At 35.8% G+C, this 26,471-nt stretch overlaps 1 protein-coding gene across 2 annotated transcripts in view; it reads right to left on the minus strand.

Moving 5' to 3' along the window:
* LOC149785216 (homeodomain-interacting protein kinase 2-like) overlaps positions 1-26,471 on the minus strand; it is a 93,932-nt gene that overhangs the window by 12,911 nt on the left and 54,550 nt on the right. The window contains exons 6-15 of one of the 2 annotated variants that reach the window (XM_089979028.1): positions 24,890-25,074; positions 23,582-23,744; positions 19,317-19,527; positions 16,777-16,865; positions 16,389-16,418; positions 15,336-15,536; positions 10,924-11,030; positions 7,586-7,873; positions 4,141-4,286; positions 2,353-3,010 (exon numbers count right to left, since the gene is read on the minus strand). In XM_089979028.1, coding sequence (XP_089835154.1) covers positions 2,353-3,010; positions 4,141-4,286; positions 7,586-7,873; positions 10,924-11,030; positions 15,336-15,536; positions 16,389-16,418; positions 16,777-16,865; positions 19,317-19,527; positions 23,582-23,744; positions 24,890-25,074 — 2,078 coding nt within the window. The remainder of the gene's footprint in view (positions 1-2,352; positions 3,011-4,140; positions 4,287-7,585; positions 7,874-10,923; positions 11,031-15,335; positions 15,537-16,388; positions 16,419-16,776; positions 16,866-19,316; positions 19,528-23,581; positions 23,745-24,889; positions 25,075-26,471) is intronic. The other variant, XM_089979029.1, reaches the window with a different exon arrangement.

Below are 26,471 nucleotides of genomic sequence, written 5' to 3' on the forward strand. Positions count from 1 at the left end.
ATGATTTTTGTATTTAATGTCAAGACAATGCAAAATAGTATTAACTTCATCACTAATTACAAGATGTTTTCATTTGCTTTTTTCCCCTGCTGTAAAGGTATATACACATTTTGTGTTTCCAAACAATTATTTAACAATGGAAACCATACTGCCCTTGTGAAGTCAGATAATTAGCAAAGTGTTTAAAGGACACAGATGCCCCACCTGCAAAGTGAACATTAGGTTTGACCAAAGTCATGAGAGAACCAGATATTAGTCATTCCAAGACAAGGATGGGCAGAATATGGCTAGCAGTAAATATACAAACATCTTATGTGTGTATAGACATATGAACTGAAAATATATCACAACTTTACATGTGAAGGAGTAAAATGTGAGGGTCTGCTCTTTTTTTAAAAAAAACAATGGCCTTGAAGATAACAACCCCAATGTGGTACACAACACAAAATATTGTTGACGATGTACAATGATACTAAATTCCATCCCTTGATCTCAAACAGCATTAAAAGTATACAGCAGAAGGGAAGGTGAAGGAAATGTGTGCGTGTGTCCTTTAGATTTTTAACGCTGCTATAACAATTTTTCAGTCATATTGCTACAATGTCTGCAGTGTGACAGTTTATAGTGATGTCTAGCACTGGGGCACCAAACCACAGACATGAAGCATCATGTCCCACCCCGTCACATTATCCTGACACCAGGCCGACCAGTCCTAACACTAACCTCTTAATGCTGAGCGCCAAGCAAGGCAGCTGTTAGTACCATTTTTAAAAAGTCTTTGGTATGACTCAGCCGGGGATCGAACCCACGACCTCCCACATCCAAGGTGGACAATTCTTACCACTAGTCCATCGGAGTGGTTCCTGATGAAAGAAACATATAATCTAAGTCTATCAAAATCAGAGCAAATACGAGTTTCAAAAGGATAACAATCTTAGCCAATTAGATGCAAGATTACATATTAATATTCAGTAATCCCGCTCATCATCAAACCCATCAATACTGTGACAATATAAGCCATCATTTAAGTTTGATCAAAATCTGATCAGAAATTTGGCTGCCAGAATGCTAACAAGTTCAGCCAATCAAACGCAAGATGACTTTATTAATATGCATGGATCTTATTTAGCACTCATTATCAAACCCATCTGAGATCTTGATGATATAAGCATGTATTCCAAGTCTGATCAAAACATAATCTAAAATATGGCCTCCAGTACTGTAACATTAGATGCAAGATTAGCTAACCAATATGCACTGATCCTGCTCCTTATTGTTCCCAAGATCTTAATGTTATAAGCTTTTATTTAAGTTTAATGAAAATCAGTTCATGAAATGTAGCTTCCAGAAAAGTAACAGACCCAGCTGATCAGATACAAGTTCACCTCATTTTAATGTATGGATCTCACTCATTATTAAACTCTTCCAAGATCTTAATGATATATGTATAAATTCTTAGTTTGATCAAAATCTGATCCAAAATATAGCTTACAGAGTGGTAACAAGCTCAGCCAAACTTGTGCAAGAGTATCTCATGAATCTCACTCATTATAAAACCCATCCAAAATCTTGATATCAAGTGTTTCTCTTACCACCACTTGTGCATCATGAATCTCCCAAGTGTTAATTTGACCCATAAAGTTTGACACAAAGGTTTGTTTTCTTACTTAATCTGGTCCACAGTTCTGACACCAAGGGGATCTTTTACTCTCGATCTTGAGCACTTGGTGTTACACTGTCATACAACCCATAGTTTTTTTAATTATCAAATCATACTGGAAATATGGTTTGCAGAGGGGCAAAAAGCTCAATCAGATGCAAGTTGTCCAATTAATATTCATCGAGTCTGCTCATTATAGAATTTGTCTATGAACTTAAATAATATATTAGAAGTTAGAGTGAAATTGAATCGAAAACATGACCTACAGAATGGCAACAATACCCAAACAGGTGCATGGCTCTTGCTCAAAATCAAGCTCATCAGAGATTCTGATGATATTAACCTATTTGAGGTTTGATTGCAATCATCAGAAATGTGGACTCTTGAATAGTAACAAGCAATTGTTGATAAACTGAAATACAAAGATTATCAATAATGTTGACTCCTTAAAAATAACAAGCAATTGTTAATGAAATGACATACAATAACAGATGCTGGGTCATACCAATTACCTCCCTTAGATTTACAGCCATGTGATCTACCGACTCACATGTGCTCTTTCAACAAAAATATATTATATATGGGTTTTAGAATAATTATATGAAAACAATCCAGACATCAAAATAATGCAGCAAGAACTTTTTTCAAAACAACATAAAGGGATGGTTGCAAGGTTTACTGAAAATCTGTACCTGTGGAGGTCCACTTGTGAAGCTCCAGTATTGAGGAAAACTGGCTGTCCAAGATGGAGGCCATGTTGAAGCGTAGGGGACAGCTGATTAGTACCCCCATTTGAAGGCCTTGTAGTTGGAACAAAGTTCAAATTGCCTGGCCGATGCTTGTGCACCAAATTGGCAATGTTACTGCTCTGATGGGCTGGTCTGTGTGATGGGTTCTGAACTGTCCGAACTGTGGGCGAAACATAAGCCAATTTACCCTGAGCTGCCAGAGAGTTTATCTCAACTTCAAGGGGAAGTTTGACCTCCAATTTTGGGCTGTGACCACCGCGATGTTTTTCTGAGCTGTAGCCTCCAAGCCATATAGAGGCTTCCTGCTTAGGTGTCACTAATAGTGGTGACACTCGTGCCTGTTCTCTGTGTTTGTGACTGCCCTCGACCATTAAATGGGATGGAACTAAGCTTCTGTGAATGTTATCGACACTTTGCTCATACAAATATGGGTTGTCAACACTGTGTGCAAGACTTCTTTCAACCTCTTCGTGCTTGATAGGTGTTAACATGACCGGCTTTTTGTTATTGTGAGAGCTCCCAGCATGTTCTTCATAATCAGATTCGTGGCTATCTGAGACAGTCACACAGTTGATGACATTCCTCCTCCCTCTAGGTGAGTCTAATAATGCAAAGAAATAGGGAGATGTTTTAGTTATCTTGGGAATAAAAAGGAAATATGAAGAAACACAGTTTATCTGGACAACTGTATTAAGCCTAATTTTTATTATCCCCTTATCAGGTCAGCCATCAATTAAAGCCACAGCAAAAAGCAATCTACAATAAAATGTTTGAGTTGGGAGATTATGCAAATAAATGACATGTAAAAAAAACAATCTACATGTCAGGTTTCATTTCAATCCCTCCCGTAATTCAGGAGTAGTGTTAACAAACTCATGTGGACAGATAGATGGGTTGATAGACCATCACGTAAGTTCTTCTGGTCTTTAACCAGAACTCGAGTCCAACCTGTTCTCATCATTGACACATTTTATTTTGCAATATCAGCATAGAGCATATTTTAAATAATGAAAGAGTCAAATCAGTTTACTTCTTTATCGACCTAGAACTACCACTTAAATTGTTCGATCACAAATAAAATGTTAAATGAACTGCTGATTTCGTAAAGTCATGACAACACTAAATGAATACAGTAGGTTTCCCTATCCAAATTTGTATGCATGCATAGATCAAAGCAAATATCTGTGATAGATATAATCCAAACTGATACATATAAATGCTTTCAGACCTGAATGCCTGGTTTCAAAGTTAATAAAATACATAGGTAAAAAGCCCATTTGCAAGTCTGTAAAGTTCAACATTTGACTGGATGACAATTTTTTAATCCATTTAAATTATGTTCTTCCAAAATGAAGTAAATGTTATGGCAGAATTAAAGAAATGAAAGTTACATTTCAACACATTTTGTTGTACATCATGCAATATTTCTGCAGATATTTAAAAGTTTATAAATGTTTGGATCTGGTGGCAAGCAATAATTTTCAGACATGGAACATTATGGTTTTTTTTTTTTTTATTTTTTTTTTATAAATACAGCAGAAAGATCATAAGAACCAAGAGTTCACAGACTGAAGAGTTTAAACAAATAAGCTTATATTTTCCATCAAACAGTTGAAAATATCTTTAAATAAATGCTGACCCAAAATGTTTATATGTATAAAGCTAGCCAACATGGCGAGAAGAAATCATGTACATAAAAACCAAGCTCCTGAAATCCCATGCAAAACTCACCGAAAGTCTCAATCCCAGAGGAACTAGTCCTACTACTACCACTCTGGGAGCCAACTTGGTTACAACTGGTACTGCCAGATGGAAGATGCTTGATCCGGCTTCTTCCATGCCCTGGTGCTGCTGTTGGCTGGTGCTGTGGATGTTGTCTGCAATGGATGAAGATGATTGAGCACATATGTAAAGAAAGATATCATAAATCCAACTCATATTTTTAGCCTTTATAAAAAAAAAAAACACATCAAGGCCCAACAGCTTTGGACAAGTGAGTATCACTGCAAGTAAAATTACATGCTTTGCATTTTATTCATTACACACTGGTAAATCTTGGTCAATCCCGTTTTTCTATTTATAATTTCTGACAAACATATGCTCCGATCTGCCAGCCCATTATGATCTGTTAAGAGTTCTATAGACATTTTACAAACTAAAGCTCTATAAAGTCACACACTCCAGTTCAATTTTTAAACCCTCATACTGCAAAAATCAACTGACTGTGTCATAGCAGCTTATCATGCTTGCAAGACCTTCATTTACTTTTTTTTATTAAATCCTGCCCTTTATTTATATTTTAAAAAATAACAACCCATTTATTCAAACTGGGGTGGAGGGGTGAGGGACAGAATTCTTTAATACACGAATCTGACAAATATGTTGCTGGAGTCTCATACAAGTTCATACACTAATATACAAAACTAAAAAACATCAAGAACGATCTTTAGCTAGTCAGTAATTTCTCTGCACTGAGTTTTACTCTTGCAAGGAGCAAAAGTAATGCAGTAACAAAAAATTACTTCCTCTGTTCCTCTCATTTCAAGGTCGCAGCAATACAACAAGGAATTGACAGCGGATCTAATGGGTACAACAGTCGGGGCCTTAGCTACATAAGCATCATATCTAAATTAAATTAAGGATATTCCATGCCAATTAAAAGTAAAATTCTTGAGATGCAATGATAAAATAATTCCAAAGAACTTTAAGATTAACCCTTCCAAATAAACATACAATCGTACAAGATAAAATATTAAAGGCAATGACATTAAAAATATTTACTTATAAGGTACATAAAATAAATAAAAAAGCTAAAAGAAACTCTTTAAAATATACAGCCGGATTTTTTATTTAAAGTTTTGTTTAAAAAATTACACAATTTTCTCTCATGTTAAGTACATATTCAAAAAGCTTCTTAACTACGTTCTCATTAAAAACTTTATCTCACAGGTGTTGATAATACATTCAAGAGTAGTTTCCACTGTCAAGGTGTGCAGTTGAGATCAAAGATTTACAGGTAAGTTTTCTGAGTTGATCCAAACACAATCAAACCAAAATTACATTTAGATTTCACAAAATAACTATAATCAAATCAGTGGATGCAATGATTCTAATAACTCCAGAGCTCTATCACATTTGTCTACAAGGTATCTGATATGCAGATGACGTGTGTGTGTGTGATTTGGTTTTTTAATGTAGCTTTAACAATTTTTCAGTCATATCACTACAATGTCCGCATGTGGCAGACTAGCACTGGGTCATCAAGCTGCTGACATGTGATGTCATGTCCCACCCAGTCACACTATCCTGACATCAGGCCGATCAGTCCATCACTGTTAGTACCATTTTTTAAGTCCTTGATATGACGCAGTTATGGTTCGAACCTGTGACCTTCCATATCCAATTCAGATGGGCAAAAAGAACTTCCAGGAACTGATGACAGGACCATTTCTTCTTTTGAGTGCTGAAACCATCCGATAGTCGTCACTGCATTCAGGACAAGTAGCAATGATGATTTTCATGATAACCATCCTCATGGACATATCAGAAGTCAGATATGCAGCATATATTTTTTTGGGACCAGTGAGAAATTACAAAAATTCTTTTAGTGAAAACCCCATGTTCATGTGACCATCCATTTTTTTTAACGATGAATAGGATTATGATGATGATCAATGATGAGGCCATACTTAATATTCAAGCAACACTATTTTAATTTAGAACCAACTACACCATGGGATGAATCTTTGTGTTAAGATTGAAGGTAATGGATGTGTGTGTGAAGATTGAAGACAATGAATGTGTGCAAAGTTTCAAGGCAATGAATGTGTGTGTGTGTGTGTGTGTTTAGATTCAAGGCAATGAATGTGTGTGAAGATTCAAGGCAATACATGTGTGTATAAAGTTTCATGGCAATATATGTGTACAAAGTTTCAAGGCATTGAATGTTTGTAAAGTTTCAAGGCAATGAATGTGTGTGTAAAATTTCATGGCAATGAACCTGTGTGTAAAGTTTCATGGCAATGAATGTGGATGTAAAGTTTCCTGGCAATGAATGTGTGTATAAGTTTCATGGCAATATATGTGTACAAAGTTTCAAGGCACTGAATGTTTGTAAAGTTTCATGGCAATGAACCTGTGTGTAAAGTTTCATGGCAATGAATGTGTGTGTAAAGTTTCATGGCAATAAACCTGTGTGTAAAGTTTCATGGCAATGAATCTGTTTGTAAAGTTTCATGGCAATGAATGTGTGTTTGTAAACTTTCAAGGCAATGAATGTGTGTGTTAACTTTCAAGGCAATCCTACTAGTGATAACAAATGTGTGCTAACAGATGGAGAAGAAAAGACCATCTAATAAACTCTACAAACAAGTCCAACAAGTTTCATCTCCTCTGTAAAAAAAAGGATAATAAAACTGTCAAGAAGACTTTTGTGACATTGTGAATTAAGTGTAAACAGCAGAAATACATAGTTAAATCTCAGAAAGAAATGTTTTACCCCTCTTTATTTTTTGTGTGGACTAATTCTGAACTGTTTAATAATATATGCTTGTACATTTACAACAGTGTGCAAACTCTGATCAACAGCAGATCAAAAAGTTGATAATGTATAATGAACAGTCAGTTCCTAGATTGAGGCATATCACTATGTTGTTAATTTTTAGGTTTAAAAAGGTGACCAGCAATATGCTGTTGTAAGATAGGCCCATATGCTGAGATAGGCTTCAGAAATGGTAGCACTTATATTACCCCTGAAATTTCCTTCAAAACATCTAATAAAGACAGTTCAACTCTTTAGACAACAGTTGAATGGATAATTCATTATGCCACATTTCAATAAGCTTTCTTGTCAAAGAAGATGGATACAATATGTTCTTTCTTTAAGAAAGCTGCTGTAATAAAAATTTCAAGTCCAACTAAATGGGCAGCATATGAATCTACACTACAAAGTATGACAGTAGTTTGCCGATTCAAATGCGAAAGGAGATAGGTTATTTACTATTTGTTCCGTAGATCTGCAAATACTGCATGTAAGTGCTACAAGATGATAGATGGAAGAAAATGTAGGGTCTCTCCTGTTACTGCTATCACTGATGCTTCTTGCCATGACAGGAAATCAAAGATGTCTAGTATGAAAAGTGAAATTTTACTCTACAGATTACTAGCAATTTTGTACCTTCTCAACTCTGACTTGCGTTGTTCTTCATCATCGCTGTCTGAGCTGATGGTGATTACACTAAGAGATGGACTTGGTGTGTCAGGGATGACAATCGTATGTCGTTGCTCTCTCTTCATGGAATGAGATGAATGTGAATGAGCAAGTTTGGGTTGCAAGCCTTCAGCCCATGAACCAAGCGATATAGAATCCTCTCTGATCACATTGCTCTCTTTTTCAGGTGGTGTATTTTCCTTTACCCTTTTTTTAACTGGTGAAAGCTGAGTGGATGTAGTTTCCTTAGTTATCCTGCAACAAAAAAATTAAGTGTAACTGATATAGGTATCACCCTTCATGATTAGTATTTCAGTAATTACCAAGTAAAAGTACACAATATGTTTAATACTGTTGTGATAAGCAACATGGAAATAAAGAAAAAACATTTTGAAACTTCATGTTTTCACAACTAAACTGAGCAAACTCAAGTCCCTGGAAGGGACTGAAACTTTACTGGCCAAAGAGAGAGAGAGAGAGAGAGAGAGAGAGAGAAAGAGAGAGAGAGAGAGAGAGAGAGCAAGAGTGCCTGTGTGTGTGTGTGTGTGTGAGAGAGAGAGAGAGAGATTTTCAACGTAGGTTTCACAATTTTCACTCATATTGCTACAATATCTGCAGTGTGAAAGTTTATAGTGATGTTTTGCAATGGGACATCATGCTGCATCATGTCCCACCCAGTCACATTATCCTGACATCAGGCCAACCAGTCCTAACACTATCCTAAGCGCAAAGCAAGGCAGCTGTCACTACCATTTTTAGTACAAGTCTTTAGTATGCCTCAGCTGGGGTTCAAACCCACATCAAAAAGGCAGAGGCTCTAACCACTTAGGCTACTGGAGCAGTCAAAATGTAAAGGAATCCACAGAAAGTTTCTTGTCCTTTTTTTTTTTCTTTTGCCAATTTTAAGTGCCAAGTAAAACCCCTCTGATATTCTTGAAGAACTAACTATTGCCCATCTTATGATGAGAGTGATAAATGAAAGTTTCAAGTAAATGTATTTTTTTATTTATAAAAAAACAGCATTCAAAAATTAGGACAAGCAAGTTAAAAATAAAATCTGAACATACAAGTTCAAAAAGGTATTTTAAAAACTGGGATGCTGTCATGTTTCAAACCTAACACCTCTTATTTGGCAGGAGTGTAACACAGAAAGACTAATGTGGGCGTTTACATACAAGATTTGAATAAACCAAATCTGGCAATAAAACATTTTCTTACATGTACCAGTGAGATGAGATTTATGCACCTTAATCCACAGAAATAATAAACAAAATAATTATTTATTAAAATAATTCAATTTTTCAACAGTGGTAAATACTCCACATTTGGCAACTCCAGGCATGTATGTTTTGTCTGCTGTATTTGCCAAAACTGTCCATGTACATGCCTGCCACCAGGACCAGAACTAAATGAAGAAATGATAGCTGTGTCTGGGTAGAAGTCTTCAAGCTCGTCCATTTGTAGAAAAATTGTAACTTAACTTAACCACAAAGTCTTCCCTCCCATGAATCATCAGAGCTGTTGACAAATACACTGCTTGAATTTCCATTCTGAAAACTACAACTGCAAATCATCTTTCCTTCAAAGCCATGGATATTGATCAACTCCATGTGGCTGAAAAATTTCATCTTTTACTTACGACATATTTGACATTTTATTGCTGCCACAGATTCTGGATAATGACATCTTGGATAAATATTTTCCTCATACAAAGTTGCAATCTTGTGGATGAAACATACATGCCAACCCTGAGAGAGGTGAAGCATAATTTTAACAAGTGACAAAAAAAGCTGAGCCTAAAAATGGGTCATCTATATATTACATGCTGCAATTACAGTATAATGTATGAAAAATGCACATTTATGTCTGCTATTAACCTGGTTCTGTAACAGATCAGGATAGTTTTACAAAAATTGGTAAAATCCATGTGGCTTTCAATGAGAATAGAAACAAAATACATGCCGACAATTTATATTCAACACTCAATTTAACTAGTCTACATATCTGACTTTCACTGAGTGATCATGAAGTTCACATTAAGATGTGCTCAATCCAAGTGCTGTATTACATATTCTCCTACTTTTCAAACTTGTAAAGCCATACTGATTTATACAATTTTTCATTGATAAGTTTTGAGGTTTAAAAGACCCGTCTGCCCTATGAATTTTCATTAATGAATCAAATCATAAAAGGCTAATTTGCATAATATTTGTAAAGTTATTTTCATTAGTTTACTTACAATTACTCACTGTACTAAGATCAAAGTGAGCCATTTGTAAGTAAACCACAATACAACAAAACTTAACCACTAATTAATCATTTCAGGTTTGTGTGTTTGGCTTGCAGATAATTTGGTTGCTTAGCCCAAAAATGCAGTCAAGAATGTGTGTACATGGAATGAGTGAGTGAGTGATCTGTATTTTTAACACAGCTTTAACAATTCTTCAGTCATATCGCTACGATGTCTGCAGTGTGACAGTTTATAGTGATGTCTAGCACTGGGGCATCATGCCGCAGACATGTAGCATGATGTCCCACCCAGTCACATTATCCGGACACCAGGCCGACCAGTCCTAACACTAACCTCTTAATGCTGAGCACCAAGAGAGGCAGCTGTTAGTACCATTTTTATGTCTTGGGTATGAATCAGCCATGGATCGAACCCATGACCTCCCGCATCCAAGGCGGATGCTCTAACCACCAGGTCACCAGAGCAGTCTATGTGTACACATGGAACAGTTATCAATGGCAAGCAGATGTAAATGTACACATGGGAATAGGTAGAATCAAACTTTCAGTATGTCCCAAGGGCATAAATGGCTAGATAAAGTGATTAAAGCACAAAAATAAGAACAAAAGGACCTGTTATAGGGTTTTTACTGAAAAATGCCATCTTGCTACAGCTATAAAACCTGGCAAAACAGCATTAAGATGAATTTCAAGATGACTGCTGGTATATCTGATCAATCTAATGTCATGAGAAGTTTTTAGTGACAACACCAATTTGAAATTAATGACAATCAGGGGGAGTAGCTACATATTTTTCATCATGTCCACCATAACATCCATACCTTACTGGCTGTCTGATGGGAACCATTTTCATTTAGAACCAAACATCCTAGTAGTTTGGGAGGAATAACAACGACAAGCTTGTGCAAATAAAGGCCAGACAAAAGTCTATCACATAAGCTCTTCTAGTCTATGATGAGTTAGCTAAATACCAGAGTTTCTAATGCAAAATTAAATTTCAGCACAAGAGCTGACAAATCAAACTATTCTAAATAGCTGGCAGTTAAGTTAATTACCTCTGCTTCGTGTGTCTTTTGCTAGTGGGTTGTATGGTGCTATGCTGACTCTTCAGACCAAATGCTGCTGGCATCATGCCAAAATTCCACTGCTGACCTGCTGCACTCTGCAATAGAAATGTTTTCATCATTTGACAACATTAACAAAATACAGCAAAATCAACCCCAAAGTTATTACAGTAGCAACCCTCCTGCTCTGCAAGCTTAACTTATAAAAGGGGTGGCCTCTCCCATGAAGGTACTGATAATTTTGGTGTCCAAAAAGAACTTCCATGAACTTAAGAACATTTCTTATACTTAACTGTGGAGTGTTGAAACCATCACTTATACTCTTAAGTGACTATAGTTTTGAATTGTGATAGCCAATACTGCTATAAAATCAAAACCATTTTCATTCAAGACAAACCAGACACCATTTGAGGATCTGTAGAATATTCAATGTTGAAACAACCATCCATTCTGGCAAATCCAAGGCCAGATTTTAATATGTTCACTGTGGCAGCAACATACAAGGTCAGCTCGGTACCATTTTCATTCAGATTCAACTAGATATGATAATTGGTCTTCTGGTGTAAATGCTATATCTGTACGACTTTCATTTAGGAGAAGTAGGAAACTAAAGATTTTCAAGATAACTGCCATAACAGATGGACAGATGCTGGACAACAAACAATGGATGATGGACAAGAGACCGTCCCACAGGTTCTTCACTTGGCTGGAATGCAATGGAAGCCAGGAATGCTTAAATCGGTTAAAAGGATGACAAATAGCTCAAGCAAACCAAAAGCTATCTAAACACACACTTCAATATTAGCATATTCTGATTTGCTTTGTTAAAGAAACATACTTGAACTTGATCCAATATCGGCATTCCCGCCAAATGAAATGTAGGTCAACAGAACTTAACACATCCAATTGCCTGTATGAGAATTTGAATTTGTCTGAGGAAAAAAGGCAACAGAGTAAGTAAATTCCAACTACATATGATTTTAATCTGTAGAAAAGCATCAATATGGACAGCCATGTATGCAAGATATTCCTGAAAATTTGACATCTCATTCTGATGTTACGCGATCATGGAATACGCTACACAGCACGATTATTTAGGCAGTAAGGCATTGATCCCAAAACACAAATCAAGGGAGGAGTCCTACATTTTAGGACTTGGGTCCAGGGACAATGACTTTGGAGTTTCTGGTGAAAGCTGAATACATTTTGTTTTCTTTCTTCAATTAAATATAATGCCTCATCCAAGTTTTCAATAAATAATTTTCCTCACAAATAATAACCAATGGACATAAATCTTTAGACACTACTGATTACTGAATTTAATGTTCAGCTTAATCTTCAAGCAGAAACAGCAAGGCCTTCTTGTCGATCAACCCATGATCTAAGCATTTCTGTGCAACACGTGACCTAGATAAAGCAAACATGTTGCAGAAGGAACGATCTTTGCTTAATAACGATTTATATGACGTGTTAACAAAATGCATTACGGGGTATATAACCAAATGAAAAAAGCCAAAAGAAACTATTAACAGATATTTTCCATGACTGTGACCGTGACCCCAAAGATCAAATAGATGTGATGTAGTTCAAGAAAAGAAATGTGTGAGCTTTGTAGTGACTCAACCCAAGTATAATGTAATTCCATAAAGCAGTTTAAGAAATATAAGGAGGAAAAAAACTATTAAAACCTTAACACAAACTTTCTAAGACAACGACCATTATCCCAATATAAAAGAGGCTAACTTGCATGTCACCAAATGAACTGTCCTGGAGTTATAATGATTCTTTTCAAGTAAGAATAGATTCTATCAAGGGGTTTAGGAAATATAAGCAAATAAAAAAACTGTATGTGACCTTGTCCCCAAAGGCCATGGAATGAATTGTCTTAGATTCATAATGATTCATGCCAGGCATGATGAGACTATATCAACTGGTTTAGGATATATAATGAAAAGACCAAAACTTCAACATGGTTAAGGATCACAATATTGTTCATAAAGTGACTGCCATGGCTTGCTTCTCACTCAAGTGGGCTTGACAAAAACGTTCTTTGAATTAAGGACATACACGATTTTTTTAATAAAAAAAAAGATTGTTTTTCTTCTGCAGAATCTTATCCTCACCCCCGCAATTATACCCCAACAAATGCAGATTTGATTCTGAAGCATATTTTCAATTTGTCAAATGAATGGTCAATAATTTCAGTGCATCAAATTGTTTTTCTAGCTGTTCCTGAAATATTCATAATTTTGGCATTTATTTTTACAACATAATTGGTTTTCTTATCCTCTACATTCTTCCTCATGGTCTCTACATATTCCAGTAGCATGCTTCACACAAAGCCACTGTATACTAGATCCCTATATAAAAAGTCCTTTGGAGGAACTCAGATTCTACTGGCAAAAAGAATTTCCTGGAATTCAAGACCTTTTCTTCCTTTTAACAGCAATAACAAGAGCTTTAAATTAGCCACTGCAGTGTGCATAATGGATGTCCGATTGTGGTGGGCATTATTTTCACTTTGGTCTAAGTAGACTTTTCTACACAAGTCTTATAGTAAAGAATCCTGTCAATATGACCATCCAGTCAGAAGTGACAAGATTTTCAAGATGGCCATTGTAGTGGCCATATTCGTTGTAACATTGGCACTTAATTCATTTAGAATCAGAGGTATAAAAAAAAGGTCTTATGGTGAAAACTCCATTCTGATATGGTCATCCATTCTAGAGTAGCAATATCAGTATTCTCAAGATGACCATCATAGAGGCGATATTGTGGATCACATTACATCATTTTCATTTCCGACTAACTAGACACAAGACATTAGATGAAAACCCTCGATGAAACAAGCTTTTATTTGCATGAAGCAACAACAGCAAGATTTTCCAGAATACTGCAATTATGGATGAAAACTAAATGTTGGTACGACCTTTAGTTTAGCAGTATCGACAACAAGACTTTCAAGATAGCTGCCATGGTGACCATATTGGATATCAGATTGGCATAATTTTCATTTATGACGAACTAGATAGCACAAGTCCTTTGGAAGTCTTTTAGTTAAAGCAAAATATCAATATAACCATCCATATTAGAAAAGTAGCAACAACAAGCTTTTCAAGATGGCCATTATGACGGCCATAGTGAAGACCAGATCAGCACCATTTTCATTTCAGGACTAAGAAGACATCTTTAAGTCTTTCTGTGAAAACCGCATGTTGATAAGACCATCCATTCAGAAAGGAATAATAATGACAGGATTTTCAAGATGGCCACTATGATGGTCATATTGGACATCGAAGCAGCAGCAGCATTTTCATTAAAAACTAACTAAACATCACAAGCTTCTGGTGCAAACCCCAAGCCAAAATGACTTCCCATTCAGGAGGTGTAGTGAAAGCTATATTTTCAAGAAGGCTGCTGTGGTGGCAATACTGGATATGTGTAGCAACATTTTCACTTATAACAAACTAGATCTCATTAGATAAATGTGTATGTAAAGTTTCATGGCAATCCTCTATGTATTTATTAACAGTCATAATCAACTTGTGCTAACCCACAAATGATAGACAACAGACCACACCACAAGGTCTCCTAATCTGTGACCAGTAGAGCTAAAAACCTGCACTATACCATTTATTATGTCTGCACCTGGATCCTGTGACCATCCCCATTTTCGAAAATGAACAGGAAAAAAAAAAAACAATGATAGTGACTCTATGTGAAATTGAACAGTTAGATATCATAATACTTCCACAGAACTAGGCTTTCTGAGTAACATATTTCATTTTGAAGGCACTGACTAAAATGCATTCTAATCAGTGTGCTAGAAGCACTGGTCTCATGACATGAATTGGTTGAGGACCAATGACAGGAATATGCAATGGCACCAATAAAAATCCTGAATGTAAAATGACTTGCAGAAACTGATAATTCCAATCATGATTCTTTGCAAAAACATGGAGTTCACTCCCTCTGACATGGGCCTCACAAAAAAAGGAATTACGGTATTCATAGCTTGAGATAATTTACCTGTGAATGAAAGTTTATACTTTTCTGGTCTAGAGAAAATAATCAAGAAAAGATATTATTTCAACAAATTTTTAATAGCATAAAACCAAAATGTCTATTTAACCCCCAAACTGGAATGTGTTAATGAAAATTTTCAAGTTCTTGTGATTTTCATGACTTTTTATGAATATCAATGCCTACAATGTTACGCTGTAAGATGCGCAATTTGTTGAGTGATTTATTACAATGCCATATGGTTCAATTGTTCTTATTACAAAATATGTTCAAATAAGGTACTGACCCCTCAACCAACCCCACCCCACCCCCATCCCCTGGTTATAACAATATATAATGTGACAGTGTAAACTACAATCAATGTAAAATGAAAAATTTACCAAAGGTCCAAGAGGGGTTTGATCAAAGCCATCAAGTACAATTGACTGTCTCCAGTTGTCAGCAAGTGATGAGGGTGGAGGCAACGCATCAGGTGGGAGCATCGTAGGCTGGGCTGATCTCTGTGTTGTAAGGCCAGGTATCTGCTGCCAGGACCCAACCAACACCTGCTGACCAGCAGGCCAGGAGTTCATGGGGGCATTCTGCAACAGACAGAGGACCTTACACGAGTCTTCATCTGATTCAAAATCTATGAAATGAGCTGAATACGATTACATGCCATGATCTGCTTGAAGCAAACTGCATATTGTATTATTCAACTTGTTTCATAGAACTCAGTCAAATGAAAAAAGTTTAAGATTATGTGCATCAAAGGACTTTACATTTATTAGTGATATTAAGCATTATGCCACACTGTGGTAAACAATTTTTGTCAGGATGCTAATCAAGGTAGCCATTATCCGATAAAAAGCATTAAGGTGTAGACTGATAGACCTCTTGAAATTGAAAAGTGCAAAATGGTCACTCCACCACCTATGATGTGTGCACACAAACATAATTATAATAAATTAGACTTGTGTACTGAAAGTCTGATAGAAGTTTTCAAAAGGTGATTCACGAATGTAACCTGTGGTCATAATTTTGAGAGTAATTTAATATATTTGGAATGGAATCATATGAAGCAAATAGCTCACTATGAGAATTCTGTGTGGGTTTTTTCATTCCTCATGAAGAGAGGAACTCGTTATTGATTCCTGGAACCCATGATAAACCCCTTTCAGACCAAACTGGAGTTCACTTCATTTACCATATATAATTCAAGTACAAGTCAGGTCAAACTGTCAACATACATTTTAATCTGCCATTGTACTGCAGGCAGATCAGGGTCTATGTTGTTATGTTATACATATTTATCCTAACACACTGCATACACCCATATCTGCTACAGCAGATCCATGTCTATGCAATTTGCAGTTGGAAATGACTTGTATGCAAGTATACAAGATATTTCATTACAGTTCATTTACTTAGTCTAGTAGAATAAAATCACTTACAAAGCCTGCCACTCCTGCCACAGTCGGCCACTAGACACAAACAAAAGAAATAAATTTGAAACTTTGGTTAGATATGATAAAATATGCTTAGCTCATGCTGGTCATATTTTTTTAAAAATTCACTTCAGATGTGAAAGGTTCAAAAGGACTTTCATGTTTTTTTTAAAAATACATTGCATAAAATCCCTGTACCCAAATGAGTGGGCGTTGCCAAAGCAATTTGCAAAATTGCATACCATCAGACAGTTATCATACTAGCAAAATCTGATGAGGATTGAATCAACAACGTCTGGTACACCCAACCCTAACTCTCTTCATGACCATTCACCCAACAAGACAGGTGTAACAGGACTTACCTGTGTAATGAGTTAGGTGTAATAGAGCTTACCTGTGTAATGAGTTGAGGCTGCAGCTGTAATGTCTGATGAGCTTGTGTAACCATGGGAACATGATTAAATCTTGTCGGAGAATTCAAACCTGAGTAGAAAGTTTTCTTATGTCAATTAAAACTAATGGCTTCAAACAATATATAAAAAATACAGACACAATCAAAATACACTTTGATAATTCTAAATGATTGTGCAATATGCACAATGAGAGCATGAAAAAAATGTGGTCATACATTATAGTCTAGGAGTTAACTCAATTTTTCTTGTGAGGTCTTTCTTCATCATCAAAACAGACTTTAATATATTAATCAAAACATGGATTAATTCTACAGCAAGTACCACCATGAAAAAAATAGAATTTATCCACAAGTCAGATGTTTATGAAAATTAACTGTCATAAAAGTAAACTTCCAGGCATAACTAATTTATTTGCCTCTTTAAAAAGAAAAACACACAAAAAACATAATAAATTTCATAAACTGCAGATGCTCAAAACTACATTAATAAAATGTTCTTTCCTTCTGAGTCACATAAGCACAAACTTCACAAATATATCAAGTATTCTTCGATCATTATTAGTGTTGCATCCAGGACTTCACAAATGAGGGCAGCAATCCCTCCCTCTTCGAAGGGGCTTAGGAAATGATAAACTTTAATTAACTTACCTATCATATCAACATTAGGAAATAAACTCCACCACCTCTCAAATCCAGCCATTCAAGATATGCAAGATAGACAAAGGGAATACACTCTACTAAATTGCATCTCTTTCCAACACAATGTGGCATGTGGCTACCTGTATACCAGATGATTACCTGTTTGCCAGCATTGTCTGTTGGATCAGGTAATTATTCTTGAAGAAATGTAATTTAATATAAAAAAAAGGTTACTTTCTCCTAGTAATACAATTCCTAATCATGTTAAAATTAGAGTAGGAAGGAGGATGAAAAACATCAACATCCAATGTCTACCACAGGTATCCTTCAAGGGAAATATGACTGGAGTTCTTATAGGAAGGATAAACTGCTCCCTTTATGGCAAGATTTAAAGCAAAACGAACCCTCAAAGTAAAATTCCCAGAATGCACCACTTTTGTTGACAGATCTTGCTGGGGGTGAAATGGACAACTCAAGAAGGATGACTGCATGTTAGCAAATGACTTCAATAATATCTTGGGCTGAAACACTGCATCTGAACATGAGACTCACCGAGATCACTCAAATCCGGGCTCCCAATAATTGTCCATAAATTCCATGCCTGTATTGTAAAGACATGATAAATGGAGGGATAAAAACTCCCCTGAAGTAACTTACAAATACCTTCATCTTTGACTTAAGCAATGCTTCAGATGAATGCAACATCAACATATCAAATGCCAATCAATTCTCCATCTTTTAGCTGGCCAGATGGGATGGAAGCTGACAAACATTGCTCTAAGAGTCTCATATGGGGATATGACCATCTATTCATTCAGGAGAAGTAGCAACAAGAAAATTTTCAAGATAGCCAAACAATGCTGAAGCAGCACCACTAGATGCTGGGAGGATTGTGTGTGCCAAGTTTCATAACAATCCTCCAAGTAGTTTAGAAGAAATAGTAATAACAAACTTGTGCCAATGGACAAACAACAGGTCATCCCTTAAGCTCGTCTGGTCTATGACCAGCGGAGCCAAAAATGAGAAATGTCAATAATTGCACATGTCAAAAATAAAGTGACAAATTCAAGCAATGTTTACAACCAAAACATACAAAATACATGTATCAACAATATCCTGTACAACTTACCAAGTAAAAAATCTTAAAATCCACAAACTGCAAAAAATATGCATAAATATGAATGACAATTCATTAAACAAAAGTTTACTAATACCTTGCAGAAACAACAGTGTATCCAGCTTCTTAATGCATAGAATCAGAGATGACTTTGAAGGATATCGAGAGGCGATACATTGCGATATCACTCATACAATGCACTTCAAGATTATGCTAGTAAACGCTGGATATATGGGTTTCTTTCCTCATAAAAGTTTGGGTTAGGTATTCAATAAAGAAATAGCTGGAGCAGTAAATGTTTATTGTCACTTACGACTTGTTCTGCCTCCCAGTTTAAATTATTACTGCTATCTCAGCTCTATGCAAAGTCAACATTCCTATTCAGATAGATACACTGATAAGGTATGAATCATACCTTCTTAAACCAAATGCAGAGAATGGAATTATGTAACCCCTCATGGCAAAAGCTTTTATGTAACCCCTCATGACAAAGTAGTATTACTTCTTCAGCAAATGAAATTATCATCACTGTATATTTCTACTTTAATTTGTGAAAGATCTGTGCAGACTAATCAAAGATTTGTGCAGAAGCTAATTGGCATTATTTCTCCTACTGTTCATGCATTTTTTGTTGCTGTTTTTTTTTGTTTGCTGTGTTTATAAAAAAATAACTGGAGCAAGTTCTGAAAATGTGTGAAAAGTGCAATCCTGCAGCCTGGATTCAACACTGCAAATAACGATGCCAAGACTTTCATCTCTGCCTTACCTTGAAGTCCAGGCACAACAATAGATGAGACACAAAGTGACTGGGTGAAGGGATCGGTGTGGCCAAACTGGGCAGCATTCCGCTGAGTCTGCAGCTGTTGGCTGAGATGCTGAGTGGGTTGATATGGCAGATATGTCCTGGACTGTAGTGGGTATGGCAAGTACTGGATCTCTGTCCCTTGATGAGTTGATCCACCCAAGTTCTGAGACATCTGGAAAACCCCAGAAATTTTAGAAAAAAATAATAGATGTCAAAAAAAAAGGTTTTGTTAAAGTAACTGGTATGAACATCAAAACTTTGAGAACAAGTTTTTTCTTTTCAAAAATTCAACATAAACAAAACTGAAGTTTAGCAACATATTTGTGCATTTTATATGAAAAAAATGACCCAAAATATGCATTAAAATTTCTTTTTACTGTGTACAAAATTATGCAATACAACATAATTTTAGTCTTCTTAGAAAGTTCCCATCGTACTGCTCCTGCCACAAGCAGTTAATTTTTTAGGATGCACCATTTGATCAATATAACTTAACTATGTTTCATTCAAGTGAAAAACAATCACTTTGTGAAAACTCGCCCACATTCAGCCACAGAATCAAACAAACCATGAATTAGTCTTTTGGTAAGTAAGCCATCTGAAACATTCTACAAGGCAATTTTTAAGGTCTTGATGATTAAGGCTCAATACGGTCATTGTTCACAACATACCCCATCCATTTTTTAAAGTACAGGAATGGCGAGAAATATGCCCCACCCTGATCCCAATGATGGAGATGATTTCCCAATGAATAAACAAACAAATCTTTGCCCATGACCATCAAACTCAAAAATCAATACGGAGTTGCCAATGCCCAAAAGATGAATAGATCCGAAGCTGAATGAAAACAGAATCCTGGAATCTTGACTTGTCAGGGTTTTGTTTCCATTTTTAGCAAGATCTGATAGTGGATTGGATTTATTTGTACAGACTTGAAAGGTCTTCAAGCCAGCCTGCTTTCTATCAAGTTTTCGTCAGATCACATCAACAGTTTTGGAGAAGTCATTTAGTAATGATGGACTTATTAGATGGTGCATTGACTTCAGCTGTACAAACTTAACAGAGCTCTATCCCACGAAGCTATCAGCCGAATTTGGTCAAGTTCTGAAAGGTTTTCATGAGTATTTTTAATTCTTTTCTAATTTTAGTAATGACAGTGATATTTGAAGGCAGACTGGCATCTTGCAAAGATTTTAAAGGTTTTCAATCTATGATGCTTTCTGTCAAGTCTGGTCAAATTCTATTTAAGGTATGGAGATAACTTCATTTTAAGGTTTTTTTAATTTTAGTAATGACAGCCACATTTTATGGCAGATTGGCATCATTTGTCAAAATCTAAAAGATCTTCAAGCCATGATGTTTTCTGTCACAAATGATACAATTCTGTTCAGCAGTTTTGTAAAATATGTTAAAAGCTCTTTTCCATTCTTAACAACAATGGCTCTGTTTTATGGTGGATCTGCATTATCTGCACAAAACTGATAGCCCACACCATTGTATGAAAATACTGTGTAACAATTTTATATGGAAAGATTATCTTGTCTGTAAGGACCAAACATTGTCCATGGATTCGTTCAAGGTGTGCTGATTGGTATATTGACTACCATTTGCTGTTTCCATTGAGTTCATCGTTTATTGTTCAATAACAAAAACGTTAGGAACTGTCATGATAAAAATAACATTACCAATGAAAAAAATGTGAAACGTAAATGGACTTTTCAACGAATTTTCCTTTCTTCTATAAAAACGAGTACTTTCCTGCGTTATTATGGTTTTAAAAAAATTAGCATATTTCCAGTTTGTATGAACCATGTAGTCTTATATGACAGGAGTTTGTTTATGATATTTAAAGAGTTTTTTTTGCACAAACTTAAAAGGTCTTCATGAAATCCTTCAGGCAGGTAAGCTAAAACTTACAATACTGGCTTCAGTGAACTTGACCATTTACCTTTTGGTCACAGAATAATAGGAAGCTACCTCTACCAAGTATATTCTATCTATGAAGTCAAATGCAAATCAGGCTAAAGAAACCTGACGTGTCATGCAGAATAGAATTATCACAATTTCAACAACCTTATCCATGGACTTTAAAGTGCCAAAATCAATAGGCTTTTACATTCATGTGTGCATACATGTTGTAAGAGGTAACTACACAGATGCCAACCCCAGAGGACAAAAATACTGATTTTCAAGAACAAATACTGACTTTTAAAATTTTTAATGCATATGTAACTATTTAAAACATCTGCAATCAGTAAAGTTGGACAATAACTGGCATAATTATTTAATGTCAAAGATGCATGTGTTGCACTCATGCACCTTCTGAACAGGCACGCTGTTCCATTTGGGTGCCCATTCAGAAGGTGCAAGACTGCAACACACTCACACTCAGACACAGGCTGTTTATAGGAGACTTTTCCATGCATTATGTTTTTGAGTGTGTGTGTGTGTGATTAGGATTTTTTAAAAAAATTTCCATCATATTGCTATGATGTCTGCAGTATGGCAGTTTTATAGTGATATCTAGCACTGGGGCATCATGCTGCAGACATGTAGCATGACGTCCCACCCAGTCATATTATCCTGACACCAGGCCAACCAGTCCTAACACTAACCTATTAATGCTGAGCACCAAGCAAGGCAGCTGTTAGTACCATTTTTTTGAAAGTCTTTGGTATGACTCTGCCAAGGTTTGAACACACGACCTACCGTTTCCGAGGCGGATGCTCTAACCACTAGGCCACTGGAGCGGTCCTTGTGTTTTTGTAATTTTTCAATCATTATTGATTCCAATGTGCCATCTTTCATTGATGATCTGATATATGTGCAATCTTTTTATTGAACTGTTTTCATTCTCACACACAATTAAACCTTTGCGATTTTACTGTCTGGAAAAAGTGCAAGAAATAAATTGCTAGAATCACTAGCAACTGAAGAGGAAGGTTCATTTTTAAAAGAAATGTAGTAAAACGAATTTCCAATTGAATTACATCAAGGTTTTCTCTGGTATTTATAAATGTAAGTTCAGGCTGTGTTGCTGATGATGAAGCAGCAAACCTTTTCATGCTGTTTTATGCCATGAGTGACTCTTTGCTCAATAGCAAAATCACAATTACACAATTTGCAAAACACAAAGTTTTCTTGTCAACCAGATGGTATCACAAATATAAACATTGCAGCATAACTGTCCTTCCTGTTCCATTTTCTTTTCTTTGCTGGAAAAAATTCTGAATCTTCTGCTTTCCTTCTCGACATGACTAAAGCTGAATATTACAAGGAGAAGATAGAGTAATAGCAGCAAATGCTTGCACAATCCAATATGGTTAAAGACTGGCATGGTAGCCTTGATTTATAATGAACCAATCATATTTTAGAACTCTATATCCCTATATATGTGTGATACCTTTACTCTTGGAATGGAACCGGGTGCCCATTTTAAACAGAAAATGGCAAGAAAATTTAAAATTGAAGAAGAAGAAAAAAAGGACTTTTAACAGGAAAAATGTATGCGTATTCTGGTTCAAAACACAGGACAAATGGGACACTTGTCAATGATGTAACCAATGGAAGGAGCTGCAGTGGTTGAATGGGTAATATGCCAAACCTGTGACTCAAAGAGTCCATGTTTGAATCCTACCATCAAAATAATGCAGGCTGGCTACCACAATGTGACCCTGGTCAACACTTTGTTAAACTGTTTCAGCCCTAAATAACATACCAGTGTTCATTTGTTGTCAAACACCAAACAAATCTACAGATGGGAAAGCCATGTACGACGTTTCAGAAAAATGATAGACCACAGCATAATAAAGCTCTCAAAATCCATATTCACCTTCAGCTGGAGGATAAAAACAGGAATGATTACACCAAAATATCAATGGTTTGAATCTCTGCAATAAATTTAAGAACATGAATTTAGTTTAATCAAATGAATTGTACTCGCAGTATCATGTGACCTCTCCCTGAATATATCAAGCCAGAAATAGTTGACCTACTCGTTTTCCTCATACAAACAAGGCTGAAACCAGTCAAAATCAGCAACAGACAAGCTTACAGTCCATTTCCTTCCCTGACACTTCATACTGCTTTCATCCTTTGATGTAACTACATCAAGACTAACACATTTGTAGCATGAACCATTAAATAATATACAGCAAACCTATGTCACACAAAATCTAAAAAAGCAACAAGCAACAGTTAATAAAACTGTATGCCAATCATATCACCTGTGTGTGCAAAGCATTGATCTGGTTATTGAATGTGACTGTCAGATTTCCTGTTGTTGAAGGAACGAAGTTGGGCATTAAGGTTCCGGTGTTCTGGTTAACATCGTACATTGACTTGATTGGCCGGCGGCAGATTTCCATGGCCTGAACATTTTGCTTTACACTGGAAAATAAATTAAATCAAACTTCAATAAAAAATAAATAAAATTGCAATATGTGGATACATTTCTGTTTCATATCCCATACAAGGTAACATTTAAACTTGTATTTATTCTGTATAAACTAAATATATGCTCATGAAACATGATTGCCCCACTACAGTGCCAGAAAAGTGATGTAAAGAAAAACACCCACTGGATAAAGCACATCACTATCACAATCAGGGGATGAGGATGCCAATTTTTTCAAAACGTTTCTTTTTGCTTTAAACAATCCATCTCGTATAGCCAATTTGTATTGAAAAAAATAAATATATTATTCAGGAAAAACAATGATCAACTTTCAAGTACAAGAACCTCATATGACAAAACGGTAATGTTATACTAGTATAATATACATTATTTTGCTCATCACATGAATCCTTTTTTCACTAATATGTAAGGTTAAGCACACCACATCAGATCTGCCAACCTTAATTAGACCGTCTCAGTAAGGCAATCAATTTTTCCCCGTTAAGTTTGATCAGTTTTCAGTAAGGTGCAACAAAATATCATAAACTGCCATTGTAAAGCTGGAAAACATATTTGAAAGTTCACACATTGAAACAGGCAGCGATCGTAAACATTATGTTCAACTGAAAAGTACATGTAGACGTTATTTACCACATATACAGTTGCACAAACTTCAGTTCCAAACCCTATGCAGCTCATTGCCATCTCTCCAATGACGTAATTCTTTTAAAAATCTTTCCAATTCACACAACAACGGCAATCATATCTTCTGCCAATAGACATATTCAAATTGGCACATGATGTCCAAAAAACATCATGAAGCCCAGATCTAAATCAAACACCGATGAACAAATTATCCTGATTTTTCAGCAACACTAATTTTTTTGTAGTTTCTGCTTTATTGTGCAAGTGTGTGTTTTAAGGGTCATTTTCGTAAGTCTTGTGGCAAAACCATAAGGGTTGGCAGGTCTGCCACATGTAAACGTTAAGCACACTACATCTATAATGCAATCAAACATATTTAAATTAATAAATATACTGAAATCCAATGCTATGACAATTACTTTTCTTTCCAGATGATATAATTTTGTTCAAACCATATATTGCAATAAGATCATAAGGCTGAGTTACTACTTACACACTGCAGTGTGCATAGTCAATGAGATGGGCAATGGTAATGAAGTGATGATTCAAGGCCTCGCCAGGGGTGATTCTCCGCTCCTGATCTAAGGTTAACATCCGTTTCAGCAGATCAATAAACTCTCGCCTGTCAACTTTCTCAGCCAACAGTTCACTCCCCTCCAGATCAGTAGGAACATTGATCTATAAAAGATAAACAAAATTCAGAACTGGAAAGACACCATCAGTAACTTGTGTGGAAAAAAAATGACCTTGGTTGACTGAATACGCAATGCAGAATCTCTTTTACTTAACATACATAGCTAATGTCCTAACATAAAACTGCAGCAAAAAGCTATGTGAAAAAATTTGCAATATTTTGTATGGACATAACTTGGGGCTAAAAAAATAGCACAATCTGATTAAAATCAGACCTCCATAGTCCTATGTGAAGAACTGGCAGGCAACCAGAACAGTTCATGTTTTGGTGACCATGGGAATTTCCTGTCAACCTATATCTAAGTATCCTATCAAATAAAGCATTGCAAATCCCTGTTTGGGACAGTTGTCAATGTTAATTTTATGTTCTTAATGACATGCACCACTTTCATAAATTTTAAAGTCGTTATATGATTGGTGAACCAAAAGGTCAACAGAACATGACCTCTTATTGCTGTCCATCAGATCTCCACACAGTACTGTGGAGATTTTACTCAGATTGTCAAATACCATACTCTGACACCCCAATCTATTCATTTTATTTATTCAGGCAAGCAAAATTGTGCAAAACCTTAGTCAAGGTTTTAATGCTTTATTCTGATCACTTTATCTGACCATGCAAGCCCTCCAGGTAAACCAAATGCTTTTACATTTCTAGATCTATTTCTTCATAAGTGACCACTTACAACTGTCACATGGGAGCGTATTCTCATTTCTGATATTGGGCTAAGCAAGCGAATTATAAGCCTATCAAAACGCTTAAATGAAAACAATGACAGTAAAATCATTTTTTATATTGTGTTTACTCAATCCTGACACAATCTGATCATTCAGAGTTCGATCAAGCAAATCAATGCAAATAAATGATTGACAGTCATTTTACCCTCATTTGTGCCAGAATCCTTGACGAAATGATTACGTGACAGTACAGATCCTGAAAAATTTCATCAATTATGAGGATATTCATCTCATGTGTGATATTATCTCTGAAGTCAAGCAATTGGATAAATTAAGGAGCTCTCTGCATTTATATTTAAATGAAACAAAGTATGTTATGACCACGTTTGTAATTCGTTGTCATGAAAGTGATCTTTACAAGTTTACTATACTTTTTAAAGGAAGCAGGGAAGATTCAACGAAGGAAAAGTCACATGAATTGCGTAAAACATCTGGCTGCCACGATGTTCGAGGTAATTATTTATCTTAGGAGACATAAGCCATACTCCAGGGCTCAAAATTAATGCTAATCCACTCAACCAAGGTCAGTGAGTTTGCCAAAAGATGATCCCAGTCATCATTAATCTGTTGGAGCAGTAAAACTTCCACCATTTACTATTAGGAAAAAAACCCCAAACATGTGCATTTCCTATTGCAATCCTTTT

Source organism: Sinohyriopsis cumingii, chromosome 13 (assembly GCF_028554795.1).
Source record: "Sinohyriopsis cumingii isolate HCF-2022 chromosome 13, ASM2855479v2, whole genome shotgun sequence".
NCBI classification, from domain to species: Eukaryota; Metazoa; Mollusca; class Bivalvia; order Unionida; family Unionidae; genus Sinohyriopsis; species Sinohyriopsis cumingii.